The 18,349-nt window shown below is 31.8% G+C and overlaps 1 protein-coding gene across 2 annotated transcripts in view; it reads left to right on the top strand.

Moving 5' to 3' along the window:
• The window catches only part of LOC129233273 (serine/threonine-protein kinase ICK-like), a 49,929-nt gene extending 31,789 nt beyond the window's left edge, over window positions 1–18,140 (top strand). The window contains exons 10-13 of one of the 2 annotated variants that reach the window (XM_054867324.1): window positions 4,515–4,606; window positions 7,647–7,771; window positions 9,601–9,757; window positions 16,401–18,140. In XM_054867324.1, coding sequence (XP_054723299.1) covers window positions 4,515–4,606; window positions 7,647–7,771; window positions 9,601–9,757; window positions 16,401–16,413 — 387 coding nt within the window. In that variant the 3' untranslated portion in view covers window positions 16,414–18,140. The remainder of the gene's footprint in view (window positions 1–4,514; window positions 4,607–7,646; window positions 7,772–9,600; window positions 9,758–16,400) is intronic. The other variant, XM_054867325.1, reaches the window with a different exon arrangement.
• The last annotated feature ends 209 nt before the right edge of the window (window positions 18,141–18,349 follow it).

The following is an 18,349-nucleotide window of genomic DNA, read 5'->3' as shown; positions in this document are numbered from 1 at the left end:
CAAAGTTCGCACTTGTCATCCGTGGATAACGGTGGCTCAGTGGTAGAATTCTCGTCTCCCACACGAGCAACCTGGGTTCAAATCCCGACTAGGACAAAGTGAATTTTACTAAAATTTCGTTTTTACTGTTTCCCGTATTTTCTCGAATGTTCTATTTATTTCTGTATCTTTTCAAGTCTGGAAAGTTCCAGCACTTTTTCAAGTTGTATATAAGGAGATGTAACTTTCATTCGTGGTTCTGAATTAAGATCTCGAGTTGAGACTAACGAGTATTCGCTTCATTTGGCTTTCACATTGTCTTCGCTATCTTCATCTACGCGACAATATGAAACTCATTGTTATAAAAGTTTGGTGCCATATAACTGTAACATTAATAGTAATTGTAATGATAATTTTGAATAAAGGCTTTTCTAAAGCAATACAGTGATATAGAGCCGCACTTCTTACTAGGTAACTTCTTACTTTTACTGAAATATCTACATTTACACTAAAAAGAATGAAATAAAAAAATTTTGAAAAAAAAAATAGAACCGACTTCAAAATTGCTCTAAAAAGTGAAAAATAATTTTATTCTTTAAACACCATCGATAATACTTTTAAACATAATTTTTGAAGTTGGCGCAAAAACAAAAAGTAAAATCCATTGTAACCATGCTTCGTTCATATTTTTATCAAAAAATCATCCAAACTTAGGAACGAAACATTTATATCGTTACTCAAATATGCTGTCATCAATGCGTAATGCATGTGGTAGTGAAGAAACTGGACGTGGTTAAATTTATACTTGTAGTTGAGTTATGGCTGTGAATGGTTTTATCGATCGTTTTTGCGCCAACTTCAAAAATTATGTTTAAAAGTATTATCAATGGTGTTTAAAGAATAAAATTATTTTTCACTTTTTAGAGCAATTTTGAAGTCGGTTCTATTTTTTTTTTCAAAATTTTTTTTATTGTTTTTATTTATCTTGATAAGTGCATTTATTCATTTAAAAAATTATTTTTGGCAACAGGGGAAAAAGAAACGATTTTTTTTTTGATAGGATGTATTTATTTTAATGAGCTTATTAATTTTTATTATATTTTTTTTTCGTTTTGAAAGCTGTTGAAGAATTTTTTTTTAATGGAAAAAAGTGCATTAGCTGCTTTGTTTAAAAGTTGCTGCTATTTTATTTGTTTGTTTTGTTTTTTTTTCTTTTTTTTACGCATCTAATTTTTTTAGATGAGTGAGGAATATTTTATTCCTAGAAAGTAGCTTAAAATATTGGAAAAATATGTTTGAAACAATTTGCGATTTTAGCTATTTTGAGAACATTGATCAGGTACTAGAAAGTAGTATGGGTATACAGGAAAGTAGGCTCGTCTAGTTCTAGATAGAACTTCTTGTTACAGGCAGGTTTGAAAAATTTTACGCACTTGAAGAACCTTGAAAAGTTCCTGAAGAAAAAAAAAACTCATTTTCCAAGTGCTTGAAAAGCTTGAAACAGTATGAAAAGTTTTTTTATTGCTTGAATTCTTTCAAAAATCATAACAAGCAATCTAAAGTATACTTTAGATTACTTGTAATTTTTTTAAAAATATTTCAGCAGTGCAATTTTCTGAACATATGTTCGATATGCAGTATCGCAAAAAATAGCTTTCGTGTTTGAGGTTTCAATCCTTTTGCATCTTGTAAATATTTTGATGTTTTATACAATTGGAATAATTTTGACTTGTGCTACCTTAGATTAGCTTATTTTTCGTTTAATTTCTACAATTAACGAAGGAATAAGTTTGGAAACCACGACAACATTGAACTTACTCGGACTTCGCGGAAAACTACTTCTTGCGTTTGAAATTTCAATCCTTTTGCATCTTGTAAATATTTTGGTGTTTTTGACAGTAGGAAGTTATTTTGACATATACTACTTTAGATTATTTTTCGTTTAATTTCAATAATTAACGGGGAAATTATTTTGGAAACCATGGCAACATTGAACTTACTCGGACATCGCGGAAAATGAGTTTCATTGTTTGAATTTTCAATCTTTTTGCATCATGAAAATATTAAAATATTTTGCCCAATCGAATGTTATTTTCCCAAATGCTACCTTAGATTAGCATGTTTTATGTTTAATTTAGTAGAAAATAAATAAATTTATTTTATGGGAAATATGCCAAAATGGAACTTGGTTCATGGAAATTTGCTTATCTGAGCTTTCAATCGTTTTGCATCTAATAAATATTTTTATATTTTTGGCAATTTGAAGTTGTTTTGACATGCTACATTAGATTAACTCTTTTTAATTTTTTAAATTCAAATTTCTAGTTTTACAAACTTAATTTTAATTATTATTAGCTTATTTTTGGTTATTACTGTTTTTTTAATGGGGGGGGGGGAGGATATTAAATGTCAAAAAATTAATGCATAATATTTTAACTTAGTGTTTGTATTTGAAACAAAGTTGAATTATATAAAATTTTATAAAGTTTAATTTATGTACATCATTTCATTGTCATGATACCTGCTAAAAAGGGGAAATAGTCCCCCGCCCCCGAAAAAAGTTTAAAGCACTCATGGCCTTGCAATCAGGGAGGGTTTATATATATATATATATATATATATATATATATATATATATATATATATATATATATATTTAAATCTAAGCTTTATGATTCTTGAAAATATACTTTGAATATGAAAATTGCAGAACTAAGCCTCATGTGATCTGCTTCTCTTTGTGATATAAGCATTTCAGACTTTTTTAGGAAAACTTTCAATACAGTAGATCTTTTATCAAAGTGTCTCTTGTAGAAAAATCAGTTTGTTTTCCTATACTTTTTACATTACTTTCTGTTATTTATATGTTAGCATTAAATGAAATCTGCATGTAATATTTATAGTGCGAATTTAGGGTAGTACCTTGAAAAATATTTTTTTACTCTTGAAAAGGTATTAAATTTTTTTCTCCTTAAAGGGTTTGAACTCTGTAATAAGAGATTAAATTTAAAATTCAAATATAAAATAATTTTACTGTAAACTCAGTTGTAGCTTTGTCGAAAATCAAAAAAATATTTTTTAGGCTTCAATGTGAGTCTTGGGGAAGTGCAAATTTCTCAGCAAATAGTTAGATGAAGCTGATGAAGATGGGAACAAAATTAGAGACTGGGGAAAATAACAAGAAAATTTTTTTTGTTTGGTGTATAACGCTTTTAAGAAGCATTACAAGACAGAAAAACATAAAAATTATTTTAAACTAAATAAAGATGGAGTGCAGCTTTATCTATCCTTCAGTGAGACTACCAGCATCCCTGATTCAAGTCAAAATGTATCAATGTAATGGCTGCCTTAAGTGCTGAATTAAGTGCCCTCCCCACATCCAAATATTTGTGTAAATAATATTATTCAATGGATAAAAAGATCAGTTTCACAGGTGATATAGGAATTGTACCATTATTATAGTTAATTAACAAATTATCTTCATGAATTTAGCAGCTGGCAATTAATTTGCCTTTGGTGTTTCCCTGTGTTTAACTATAAGTGGTCCTCCCAAGGTCCTCTTTTTGATCCTAACTGGTCCTCTTTAGTCCCCTTTTTGATTGAAAATGGTAGTCTTTTATTCTTTTCTGAAGCTAAAATGTGTTGGGAGCCCTGCTTAAAGGATATTTTATTCATATTTTGGAGTATACTTTGTAATTTTTCTGCCAGAAATAGAAGAGCTAGATGTCCATGGATGGTTGCCATCAGAGCTTGTTGCTGGTGTGCATTCCTGAAGCCATAATTTTTATCTGTTATCATTACAATTTTTTTTTATTGTTAACAACGTATTTCCTCAGAATGTGGACCTAATTCTGGTTTAAAAAAAAAACATTTCATGCTTTTGAGGTGTTTGATCACAATATTCATGTTTTTCTACCATTTTTGTTTACCTTTTTCACATTAAACAATATTTTTAATAATAATATCATCCCAGAATTAGGTTCATATAGAGTGTAATTGAATAAAAAATATTCACACAAAATTTCAGAATGATTGGCCTATAACGTTTTGTGCTAGAATGCACAGCAGTTGAAAAAAAAGTAGTTTTGAGAAAAACCAGATTGAAAAAAAACTGCTGTGAACATTTTCGAATCTTCAGTTTTTTAAGTCCTCATAGCATTGGAACTAAACGAAATTTTGGCAACATATTCTTGAATAGTTCTACTAACATTTTATGAGATAAAAAAAGATATGGATTTTTTGACCCGTTTTCTCTGGTTTCCCCTCTTAATTTTTGCTTTCTATGTATTTTCCTTATTTTACATTAAAAAAAAAAAAAATCTGTCCCTTGCGAAATGTAAAATCGGGGTTTCACTATAGCTGAAAAATATTTGAAGCCTTATTTTCATTGAATTTTTTTCCCCTCCAAACTTATGCCTTAAAATGTATTATTTCTTCTTAATCTTATAACTCTTAGTTTATTTATCATATTCTCGAAATATTTTAATGAATTCTTATTTTATGTAGTTAGACTAATGGCTTCAACTCTTTTCCAGGAAAAGTCAGCATATAGAAGACGATGGGGTGGTCAGTTGACGCATGAAAATGAGCCGTCAGATTCTGAAAACAGCATTGATAGGGAAAAAATGTAAGTTCAATTTTCATGTGTTCAAATTTGTGGTCCTGAATGATATCTTGCAAACTTGAAATAAAATGCTGCAAACACTTTCATTAATTACTAGCGGCACCCGCATGGCTTTGCCCGTAATAGAAAAATTAAAAGGTCTTTTGGTTCGCCTTTATATTTACAAATAATGTGTGGTGAATTTTCTCGCCAATTGGTTTGTACCCATGTTACAATTCCACGTTATGATAATTTCGTATCTCGCCAATTGGCTTGTGCCCATGTACCTGTTCCACGCTATGATGATTTCGTAATTTACTCTTCCATCTTATGATAATTTTGTTCTTAAAATTGGAATAGAAAAAGAACAACATCGAATTTTCGAAAAATCGCTTCAAGGTGTACACCCCCATGCTACAAACTAACTTTGTGTCAAATTTCATGAAAATTGGTCGAACGGTCTAGGCGCTATGCGCATCACAGAGATCCTGACAGACAGAGATCCGGACAGAGAGACATTCAGCTTTATTATTAGAAAAGATTAAAGTTACCTAGTAATTAATGGTTGGAATATGAATCGGGCAGAGTTTCATTGCCTTGTGGCAACAAGAAAAAAATGCTGCAGGGAAGAATGTTTAAATGCACAACAGGCAGGGCTTTAAAAGCTACTGATTTAATTTAGGAAGATGTAAAACAGAAGACTTTAAAAAAGGTACATATGACATAAAATTCAGATTTAATAATAATAGCTTTTTAATAGATTGTGAATTTTTTTTCCAAAAGGTTGCAAAACAGGTATATTTTAAAGGTATTTTTCCTAGAAGGTCATTTTCATTTCCCCCCTATTTTGAAGACTCCTAAATGATCCTAAAATATACCTACATATATAAAAATTTAAATTTTAATTAAAATGATTTTGGGACAGAAGAAATTACATGGGAATTTTTTCTATTTATTCAGCAGTTGTAGTCAATTTTAGTAGCACTGCAGAAAAATGTTTCTAATTCTATTTTAATGGTCAAATTTTCGAAGCCATTTGTCATTATTTTGAAGATTCTAAACCACACCTAGCCCTGATTATATCTCAGCACCTCTGTATCTCTGAAACAAGAACAAATTCAGCTGTTACATGTTCATATTTGTATTAAGTCTTCAAATTCATTAAAAATTAATTTGCTTCAAATGCATTAGCCTTGTAAAAAAAACTACTGCCTAATGTATTCACCAAATTCCAAGCCACGCTTACTCTTTTGAACACTAGGTGGCAGGGCTGCACGGGGTCACTCAAAACTTCCGGTGGAAGTCTTATTTGTATTGCTTCTTACGACGAATTGCTCTGTTTACGTATCTGTAATTTGATTGAATTTTTTAAATTAATCATGAATTTCAAAGGCGCAAAATTTTCGTAAAAAGAGGAGATGTTGTTCTGCTTTCGGGTACAGCATGAGGACAGGAGCAAATAAGATGTCAGAAATAAAGATGTTCAAATTTCTAAAGGTCCTGATCGTCGAATCAAAGCCAATGCTTTAAAGCGAAAGGAATGAATCTTAATGAATATTATGTAGTAAACACACTTTGTACGAGGTATTTACGAGCTGGAAACATTCACCTTAATTTCATCAGCTTTGTATTTTTACTGTAATGTGTGAAGATCTATATTGATCTATATTAAATTGATTATTAGAAAAACTCAACCTGAACAATTTTTTATTTGCTTCCTGCAAAGCTGAAAGTTTCCAGTGTTTTGACGGGTTTCAAACAGTTTGATTTATGTGTTAAAATAAAGAACCACTATTCATTACCTCATGAGAAAAAAACTTCCCTTAGCTCGAACTATCAATAACCCGAACCATTTAGCCCGTCTCTTGGAACTTTGAGTTATTGACGGTACTTTAATATTAGGCACTCTAATTGTAAACAAATTTAGATATTCGACAATCGGTAAACAAACTCATTAATTAAAGTTATAGTATAGTATCATAGTACAGCTATTGGTATTACATTCAAAGCAATTTTAACGCAGGAGAAAGCACTCGGAGATTAAATTTAAATTTTGTTATCTTTCAATTTTTTTTTATGCCTATCAATCTTGCTACAGAAGCAAGTTGATTAAAAAAAAAAAAAAGTGATGAACAAATATGTAATAAAATATATTAAATATCAAACCTGAAAATTAGGTAGCAACTGTAATAAGTGTGTGTGAACTGAAAAGCTACAACAGGAGAATTGATTGAATATGACACCAAAACTCCCTGTCATAGCCATTCTGTGTGAACACAGTGCAGAAAAGCTTCCATCTTTGAAAAAATAGCTTCAACTTAAGAATAGGAATTACAATTCACAACGTACTTGCAATCCAGTAGATTTGTGATTCTTGAAAGCAGACTTTGTATCAACTTTATTTCTGTTTAGGAGGTATTCTTAAATGCTTGTCATTGAAATCGCGGTAATGATCGACAAACGAAGACTCGTTTTTTTTTTTTTCTTATTTCTGTATTTAAAGGATCAGGAAAATCAGATCCTTTGATCGACAATTTTTGAGAATAGCAAAGCCTATTATACTCATTTCATGCATTAAAATACGCAAAAGACATGATTCTACTTAGAACTGAAAGAAAACAAAATTGCCTGAACACTGTAAACATCAATCGTTAGTAATAGATTCGCCATCCATATACTAAAGGATCGGTAAGGTCACAGCCATTGAAAGATAATTTTTAACAATAACTAAGTTTGTCTTTCTTATTTAATGCATTGAAATACGCAGAAGACATTATTCTGCTTTTTAAAGAAGCACAACAAAATCGCTTTCGCTATCTCTAGCAATGGAGATTGGCGCTTAACCGGAAATAAGACTCGCTACTTCCGGTCTACGTCAGTGGTTTGTTTGTTTATTTAGGATATTTGGTGAATTGTGAAGATAATTTCTTGTATTTAGAGTGCATTTAACTTATATGATTTTTCTGTTTAGAGTATAATAAGAATTATTCAATTTTAAATCAATTTATTATCAGCTGTTGGAAGTCATAGTGCTAGATTTTTACTATCTCTTCCTTTTCTAAAGCAAGCCAACTCATGAAGTTGCTCGTTTTTCTGCAAAGCAACAATTTTTGGGGAAGCCAGGAATCTACAGTAATCAAAATTCAAGAAATGTAATGTACAATGATTCTGCAAGATTGAAACGAACAGGTGTGTAACCTTTCTCTTTTTAAAAATTTTTATACTACAGGACACGAACATTGAACAATGTACATTTATTTTTAATAAGAAAAGTGTTAAACAAAGTAATAGATGTAGAAAAACTTGAGTACAATAAAACGTTTGAAATAACTTCCAATAAAATAATAAATCCCTCTACAATGATGTTATTTTTTTGTCCATTTGAATTTGCATACAATGTAATGTGAATTGCTTTTTAATTTAACGATATTATTTAGAAAAACCTTTGTTACTCTGAAAAAAGATTTTTCTTTTCTTTTTTTTAAAAGAACAATTGTTACTTCCAATCTTTCCTCTAAAAATCTTGTTTTCTTTCTTACCATATAACTAAGAAGTGAATGTCTAAAAAACTCAATAACCCTTTTCAGTTCCCATGTGCTACATCAATACCCTTCCCTTTCATATGTCTTGGAAACAGATGAAATATTCTAAATGTCTTTCTTACATTCCTGTCCCATTGTTTTTTTAAAAAAAGAATTCAAACTCTGATTGATTCGTCCAGTTCTTATAAAAACACTTAGGCCGTGAAACCTAATCAATGGCTTTAATGTTTCTTGGGTTAGGGCTTTAAACTTTTCTGAAAAGCTGCTTTTCATTTCTGAGATACAAATAATAATACTCAAACTTTTTCGTGTGCTTACTTTGTTGGACCTTGTTTGTTTTTATGTTCATTCTTGGCCATACATGATATCAGTTCATTTTTACACTGGTAGGAGAATGACCAACTAAAATAAGAAACATACTTTGTATGCTTCCATATTTACTGCTTCTATTAAATTTGCCTTGTGTGTAAAAAATTTTCGAAGGTGGGGAGATAAAAGCATAATGGAAAACACTGCATAACTAGAGCACTAGTATCCCTTTGTAATTATTTCCAATTTTTTGTGAAATTTTTAAGCATGTAAACAACAATTAAAATCCCCCTGTTAATGACAAATGGTTACTCAGCTTTTCATGTTATTAATTCTTTTTTCAATTATAAATACAATATTTTCAGTAACTTACTGCCCTGTAGCCAGAGCTAAAGCAGAAATACATGAAAGACACTGCCACCTAAGTCATTCCAGCCGAGGATTGCAGTTTCGTGCTTATTAGCACTCATCAGCTCGACTTAGGAATTGACTGAGCTGGAGGTGAAAAACCATTTAAGGAAGCCAAGAGTGCCAAACAAACTGGTAGCCAATATAGAATTAGCACTGACCAGACGAGTGACCAAATCAATGGTTTGGTTCAACTCGAAGATTGAAGGCAAGGTATTTTCAGTAACTTACCACCCTGTGAGTGCTAATGAGCACGAAACTGCAGTCCTCGGCTGGAATGACTGAGTTGCCGGTGTCTTTCATGTAAATACAATATTTGCCTCAAAGATTATAAGCTTGACAGTTCATTCTGTTTTTATGTTAATTTTTTAATGCATTTCATGGTAGTATAAAGCCGCATTGAATAATTGGTATATAATTATTATATTTTAAAGAGAAAAACTAAAAATGAAGTAATGGTTACAAAAACTTTGAATACAAAGTGGTTTTTATTTTCCTTATCCTGTAAAACTAAATAATTTAGAGCAAGCAAAGTTTAAAATTAAGACCAAAATTAAATTTAAAAAAATATATTCCAAACAATTGGGAATGATTTAAATTATTTAGAAATAATTTTGAAGAAAATATTTCATCAAAATAACAACTGGGGGCAATAAGTCATACACTTGTTTATATTAAAAAATGGTTCCTATAAAATATAGTTTCCTTTTTTAAGCCCCTTGTAGAAAATCACTTCATCCAAATATTTTATGATTTTAGGTCACTTCAATGCTACTCCTTTCCAACCTTCAACTTTTGATCGTAGAAACTCCCAGTCATCTGTCAGTGGAACTCCAGTACAAAAACCCGTCCAAAGTTATGGTCGATCTTCCAATCAGGTTTTTTCAATACCTGGGAAAATAGACTGGAGTGCTAAGTAAGTAAATATATTTTGATTGTAGTTTTTGAAATATAAATATATTAAATATTATAATAATTCAATGGCTAATTTGATTCAAAGACCATTATTTTAAGTATTTTTAATTTTCAAAAAATAAATAAATAAAAATAAAATGGTAAAGCACCCGTAAAAATAATGCAAACATCTTGAAATTTTACATGCAAATTCTTTGACATAAAGTTTTAAATGATTAAATACTTCAAGCCAGTGAGTATTGTTTTTAACTACTGCATTTTTCGAATGCTTGACTGACATGTGTAAAATTAATAACAGTTGCGGAAGATCTGTCTTTTTTCAGTATTGTGATTGCATTTTCGTGGAAAAAAGCAAATGATGCCTTTATGACCTTGTCAAACACTGAATAGCCTACTGAAAGACTTTGAAATATGCCTCCACAGTCAAAATGCAGATAAGTTAGCTGGTCATGATAACCATAGGCCGTCACTTGCACTGTACAGATATGACTGTGCATAAGTGAAGGGTTGTTGCAGGAAATTATTAGCAAAATTAATGTTCTGAAAGTCCAAGAGGCTAATAATTTGGCCCTACACAAATTGCACATGTTTGGACTGCTTCCTTGCTACTGATAATATACATAACAGCAAGGTAATCAGACATTTTACCCTTTGAACAAGTCTGGGACATGGTAGGCCACCTGATTCAGACACCCCAAGATGTTTCAGACCTGGCATAAGAATTGATAAATACCTGATAGAATGTATTGCAGGATGACATTAGGAATCCTTATCAATTTTTACATAGACATTTAAAAGTGTGCATCACCACCATGGGGTAGGTTCACATGCTGCTGATTAGAACATTCTGTTTACTGTGCAATTTTTTTGTCATTGATGTAACCTGCAACCTTGAGTTATTGAATTACTCTAGAAAATGTATATGTGCTGTATGCATATTTAATTTCAATGAAAATTAAGTTTCTTCCTAGAGCATAAAAGGTAATTTTGCTAAAGTTGCTATTTTTTGGTACCTAGCCCTAGAAGATAGTTATAATGCACACTTTGGATCCACAGGTCTAGTGTTATACAGATCATTTCAAATTCATAAAATAACTAGAGGACCCAACAGACATTGTTCAAACTTTGTAAATGGGAAAGTTAAAAAATTTCAATAAATTCTCATAAGTGTTTGAACTGTTTTGTTGAAAAAAATAAGTAAAAAGAAAATGTTTTAAGCTACTTGGTGTCAAAATGAGTATATTTATTACACTTGATTTATCTAATGCCCACTGAGCAGTTGTTATATCAACTATTTTTTCTCGTGCACTTGAAAGGTCTTCATAAATTGTATGGTTTGTTCCTTCAGCCATATTTAAAGGATAAAAATCATCCTCAGATATTAAGTATAAAAAACTAACTACCCATCTAGAACAAACGGGAAATCCCACTGCAAGGTCCCCCATATGAAAAAGAATAAAACAATCGAAAGTATTTCGTTTGAAAAAAATTATAAAGGTAAAAACAGTTCCCTGAATGAGGGAAAATCATCCCCCCCCCTCAGATGTAAAATAAACACGTTCTTCAAATAAAATGACTAAACAGCTTTTAAAAACCAAAAACAATTCTTTGCAATTTAAAATATTTTGGCAAATAAACAAAAAATACAATAAATTACATTAACAGTAGTAAACAAATAATCACGCAACACTATTGTTCATGGGCAAAGTCGCCAAGCCACCACATTCTGTAATCCAGCCGATTAGTGAGCGATCGAACTCCAATGGATTAGTGGTCCGATCTTTTGAACGAAAACTTCATCTATTGCCTAATTTGTTCTTTCCACCAAAGATAAAAATCTTCCACTGCACAGATCTTGTGTGTACAGAACTACCCTGTTTTAAATTATCTGGACGAAAATAAAATTTGTTTTGTCTTTAAATTCCACCATCTTTTCCTTTAATAATGTACTGATTAGTTTGATAATCCTTAAAGTATTCTTGCCTTTGGTGCCAAAACTCAGATGGATTTGAACCGAGAAACAAATGTTGTTAGGTATGGTTCTTTCTGATCATTTGGTTAGGAAAACATAAAACACCGATCCGGGTCACTTGGTTTAACTACGACGAAAAATACCCGTTTTGCGTGAACCTAGTGAAAGAAATCCGATTTCTTCCAGTACTTTACTTTAAAATACATAACGGGACCTAAAAGAGATGCTTTCAAGAGAAATGAAGGCTTCTCTCTCTCTAGGTTTTGTTTATTCTTAATTGACACATCACAAAAGGAAATTTTCCTTACAAGAGCAGAGCTGAATTTCTTTTTGTCCTTTGGCAACGGGCTAAATAGTTATTTCAATTCCCCCTCAACAATAGGTTAAAATAAACATTAATCATTTAAGAGTCATAATCACCCAATGTTTAAATAAATAAATAAATAAATAAATTAACAAAATAGTTTCCGATTCGATCCATCACGCTTCTAAATCACGCTCGACACAATTACGCACAAAAAATTTGATCTGGTCCAGCCGTTTAAAAGCTTTATGGTTACAAACATCCGCACAGAAGAAATATATATATATTAAGGTATTCAGAATACATCAATACATTTGCATATTAGAATAAGTAGTGAAACTTCTCTGGAGTGACCACCCTTGTTTCCTTAAAAAAGTGATCGTTAATGGAGGTTGGTCACTCTTAGAGGTCATTTTCGAACATGCAAATGCAGCACCAATAGCTGTTTTTTTCTTCCTGCGGTTTATTAATCAAGAACATTATGATAAAAATATATTTAAATAAAGAAATCTTTTTTTTCATTGTTTTATATAAAATATACTTTTTACATTAATTTCCTTTCTGATCTTCCTTTTTTGTGTAAGTTGACAACTTCTACACTTTTCAGAATTTTGACTGTGATGTATGGTGATGAATTGCGGAATGCAACTTCACTGAAACCAATTCTTGAGCTGTTCAAATGTGCTAAAAATAAATTTTGTCCAAAACTAGGAATGCTCCGTTCTCCCCGCCCACCCCTCTCCCATAAGTAATCAAGAAATTCCAAGAAACAACCTTTTGAAGAAGTTCTATTCTTATCAACCGCCCTCAATGACAGGCGCCCGCTTGACTTGCCTCGTGATGTGCATGTGCCACCTTAGCTTCCCAAGGGTCCAAAAATAACGCCCTCCTTTTTGTGAAATTTTTGAGGTTCCAAACAGAGAGGGCAAGAAAGGAACATGTTTGGACCCACAGGAGAATAGATTTTATTCCCGTATTCTGGTTTCCTTCCACCTTTGTTAAAATGAGAAAACTGATTTGTGTACAAACTAAATGTTCTATTGCTTTTCCTTTGTCACTCTTTTTGAGTTTTCGAAAGAAAAATTCCTATATTTGTTAATGCTGAGGTTCACAACTTTCTGGTCATTGTGAGAGGTTTCAGTGGTCTTTCCAAGAGGTATTTTAACATTCGTCATATACGGGAGAAAATTGGTGCCTCAGAAAAGTGGTCGTTAATGGAGGTGGTTGCTATATAGAGGTGGTCGCTCATAGAAGTTTCACTGTATTAAATTTCATATTATGCAATTTTATTGTCATTCTCGAATAGGCTTCGTAATGATTATAGAGCAATATCCTGCCTTCAAGTTTTTTGCATCGCAGCTGCATTTTCAAGGACTCTGCTAGTTTTTTTTTTTTTCTCTGTGAATAACTTTTTCTTCTAAAAGCTTGAAGAAAGCTCCTTGAATTAAGGTGGAAACATGAGAAACAATGTCAAAAATTTAACTAGAAAAAGCAGGCTGTTATATTTGCAAAGCAGAAATATGTTTTTTTTTTAAATTATGCAACTCATTTTTTACTTCTGAAAAGTTGTGCAGTTTAAAGAAAATTGTATTTATTTGGATCGGCGGTTTAAAATTTTTCTCATAAGCTTGTTTTGCTGCATTTTAAGTTCTTGAAAAAAGTTTAAGTTCCTATTTTCACTCATATTTAAGGGTTTGTTACAATCCCTATTCAAAAAAATGTTGGAATGTACAGTAGCAAGTTTTTATTTTGTATTGAAACATATTGCTTGATTTATTTAGAAAATGCAAAAAAGCAACCCATGTTAATGCTCCAATTAAAACAGGAACATTAAAACAGATTCGGAAGTCCTGATTAGAATAAAAATGCTTTGTAGCCAAAAGTTCCACTGTAAATATTGTTTGTTTTGATGAGATACTATAATGCATTCATTTTTTTCTGAATTGTTTGGAAATATTTTATAGACTATTAGTAAAAAGCACGCATTTTTCTCTAATGACTTGAAAAGGCTGGCTAGAGGTCTGATATCTTGAGTAAATATTACAAATTTATTACCATATTCTATTTAAAATCAAGTTGTAAACTATATTTGTCAAATTCTTGCATAAATCTGCTATTTTTGCTACCTTAAAATAAAAAAATTAAAAATAAAACAGGAATCCGTTTCTTACAAATCTAAAGTTTTTGCAACCAAGAACTGCAGCTACATTTATATCTCTTTCCTCCGACCAAATACAGATTTCAGTCACACAGCGAGCTTCTTTCCGACTTTTTCCAACTATATTTCGAAGTTTCATTGAAAAGTTATCAAACATTGCAAAAACGTGCGCTACTAACCAAATTCAATCAAAAGTTTTGAAATTGGAAACTTTCAACGCCAGTTTGTTTACATTTAATTGTTACCATTTGACAATAAGTACACTCACTGCCAAAAGCTAAGCACAAAGGAAAATGTAAATTTTCGGAAGTCAATTCGAATTGAAGAGACTGCAACTCACTGAAGGAGTAAATAGAAGTATGCAAATAAGTTAGGTAAGAGCCAATCTCAGGGTTTTGTGCTGAGATATAAGCAAAAGAGGCAGTCATATAAGAAGGCAGCAGCGTGAAGGGTTACAGGAGTTATTTGTAAGTGCGATAAAAGGTGTTTCGAACTTTCGTATGATTTGTTTTTAAGACAGATATGTTTGTGTGGCTTTCAGAAGACAAATGGAAGATTCTGAAGAAAGGCGTGCTGCCAGACGCATTGAAACAGCACAATTAATCACAGATGATGCTCGTTTCTTTGGCGTCCATCACTCCGTCATTTCACGGTTATGGAAACAATTTCTAACAAGTCAAACAGTTGTCCGAAGACCTGTGACTGGTCGCCAAATGGTTACGAAGCCTTAGGAAGTTCAATATATTGCTGTTGTAGCCAAGCGAACCGAAGAGGAACCTCCACACGTGTGACACCTATGGTTGCAGCAGCCATTGGTAAGACGATATCTGCCACAACTGTGCGCTAAAGGCTACACATGAATGGGTTGTATGACCGGGTACCACGAGTTGGTGCTCCTCTCCCCATCCAATCCAGTGGGCTACGATTAAAGTGGTGCCACTAACATGTCTGATTGGGGAATTGTTATGTTCACAGATGAGTCAATATTAGCTGCTGCTCTGCAACCCGATGACAAGTGTGTAAGGGTCTGGAGATAGCAAGGCACATGTAAAATGTCCCAGAACATTGTCGAACATTGCACATTCCGCGGAGGAAGTATCATGGTCTGGGCAGGGATTTTGTTGGGGTATTGTATCGACCTGCACATCTACAGACGAGGTTCTGTGACGGCAATACGGTGTCAGGATGAAGTCCTAGACTCCACTGTGAGACGCTGTGGGTCCTGCTTTCGTTTTAATGGTCAATAATTGTGTCTCCATAGAGCCGTTATTGTTGATGACTACCTGGAGAGTGAGGTTATTGCGCGTATAGACTGGCCGGCGTACTTGGCGAACTTAATTCCATTGAAAATCTGTAGGATGCCCTCGGCCGTGCAGTGTGTACACTATCCCCACCAAATTCCACTCTCACATAGTTGGAAACTGCTCTACAGGAGGAATAGCAATTACTCGACTCTGTGGAGTTTAATCACCTCATAAGGAGCATGGTTAGACACTGAATTTTCTACGCAGATGAGAGGTGCTCACACGCCCTATTAATGTCAGTTTTTGTTGTTTGTTTGAACTTAAACAACATTTTGTAAATGACTCCAAAAGGACGCCATTTTATAATTTATGAAATTTACTATTTTTTTCATCTCCGAATGGAATTTTTTTTTATTGCATAGACATATTTGCTACTATCCTGCTGCATTTTTTGTCAATCAAAGAAGTACTTATCTATTTTTTCGCATTTTCCTTCTCCGTGCTTAACTTTTGGCAGTGAATGTAGTAAGCTCAAATCCTGTATCACATATGCAAGAGAAGTTCATGCTTAAATTATTTATTTTGTATAATTTTTCATGTTACCCGAGCTTTGTGTTTTAATAGCTTTTTCAAAGGGGTCTTTAGAACAAGTATAACGCTTATCATTGTTGAAAAACCTTCAACAAATAGAAACATAGAAATTAGTTACTTAAGAGCATTAACATTGTGAAAGTCTCTACAATTGATCTTAAACTTGTATGACTTTTACAGAATTAAAGATGTTTTTACTAGTTATAGATTTTTGAATTTAACTTCAAGCATCACGTTTCACATGAAAGCAATAAAATTTTTTCAAACTTTCTTTTTCATCTCTTCCCCTAGAACGGAAGAGGAGGAGAAGGAGGTAAATAACTGAGTAGTATTAATCATTATTCATTTTATACTCAAAATGTAAAATTTCTACAGGTATTTGAATTGAAAAAGCAGCCACTGCCACTTTCCCGTCCAGCTCCCTTTTGAGACAGTGGGTCTCGAGTCTAGTCATTTTCTGACTCCAGTGTTTCGAAGAGCTCCGATAATTTTTGCTCCAAGAGGATGAAAAGACAGAATATTGAGAACTGTGTCAATATCAAATCTCGTCATGGTGCTGTGATGCAAAAATTCAGGAATTTTCATTCAAAATATTGCCAAAAGTGAACAATTGGTTTTATCTCTCATAACAAAGATTTTTTAATTTGTATATATGTTTGTAGAACATTTGCTTTTATTTTTGTGAACATTTTTTTTTCTTTTCGGTCTTAAAAATATAAATAGGTATCTAGCTCATAAAATTCCACAAAAAAAAAAAAAAAAAAAAAAAAAAAAAAAAAACTTCAATCTTACTTATAAATTCATTCAAATGTAATTTATCTACACAACTTTTATATTGTTTTATTATTTATTTTTTTATGCAAAATTATTTATTGATTGACGTATTGATGTTATTAGTATACCTTATTTTGACAATATAGCATTAACAAATTTATTACTCAAAAAACATTGTTGAGTAAGGTATTTTGAAATCAAAGGCAGCTTGTTAAAAATTCTGTGTAACATTTTACTTTATCTGCATTATGTTTGTTAGCTTTTTTTAAAACTCTGAATAACTGCAGTTTATCCATGCCCAGGGGCGTGGAGTCTGAGGGTGCTGTTGTGCTCCAGCACCCCCAATATATTTGTGGGTGTGCACAGCAGGCAAAAGAAAAAAGGGACCGAAATTAAAAATCTATTTCCTAAATAAGGATGACCTTTAGGCTACAGATTGGCAGCCACAAAAGTTGCTTGTTTTTTTTTATTTTCAATGAGCTTTTTTTTTATATTTCGTCCCACCACCAAAGTAAAAAATCCTAACCTTTCATGAAATTTATTCAAACTTATTCATCCCTTAAGTGTTTTTAATCATTTATTTGATATACTGTCAGCCCCGCTTAATTGAGTAACGGATAAACGAATACCCCGCTTATACAAATGAAACCTCCCAGAACCGAATATTTTCCCCTAGACGCAATGTTAAAGATCCCTGTTTAATCAAATAATTTCCTCGGATAATCAAATAATATTTATCAGCTTTTGTAAATATTTTTGTTGAGAAAAATTTTAAATAAATTAGAGAGAAATTAAAGTAAAAACAATTATTGACGTGAAAATATAAAGTGATATTTATTGCTGACAACGGGCGAGAAAAACAGCATTCATATTTCATCAAAATGTTTCCACTATTCTATCAATTTTCTTTTGTCTTTGTCATTACAAAAAAAAAAAAAAAAATAGTGCAGTCAATAATTAAATTAAATAGCACAAATAAATATTCTCATTTTAGATGATGATAAATATTAAATGTAAGATACGGTAGACGAGGAGGGGAAAAAGGGAGTCAGAAAAGTGTTCCCAAAAGACTTAGAGCAAGCAATCCCCTATTATGGAATTAAAAAAAATAATAACTTACTGAAAAAAGGTGCCAAAACAAAGATTTAAAACCTCAAGTTGTAAATGACATTTTATAATTTTCATACGTACTTGTAATACAAAAACAAACTATTGAAATATTTTGTTTATTTAGCTTATTTCAAAAACGTTTTAGCAATAACATATTTCCTTTACATAGCTATTGATCTATTATTATTATTATTATGTTTCAAGACAAATGTTGTCAATTTAGAAAGGTAAATAAAATTTTCCCCGATAGACCATATTCGATTAAGTCGTGCTGACAGTATTTAAATTTTATGTATTTTTTCTGAACAAATGAAAATGTTTGAAGGCTACTTCAAAAAAAAAAAAACTTATTTTAAACACCCGTTTTATAAAAGAATTCCGAAATTTCCAAGAAGTGTTTATTCTCACGCCCTATCATTCTTCACTTGTTAAATTTCTGA

This window comes from Uloborus diversus, unplaced genomic scaffold (genome assembly GCF_026930045.1).
Source record: "Uloborus diversus isolate 005 unplaced genomic scaffold, Udiv.v.3.1 scaffold_304, whole genome shotgun sequence".
Lineage (NCBI taxonomy): Eukaryota > Metazoa > Arthropoda > Arachnida > Araneae > Uloboridae > Uloborus > Uloborus diversus.
This window is presented reverse-complemented; position numbering and strand designations above follow the sequence as displayed.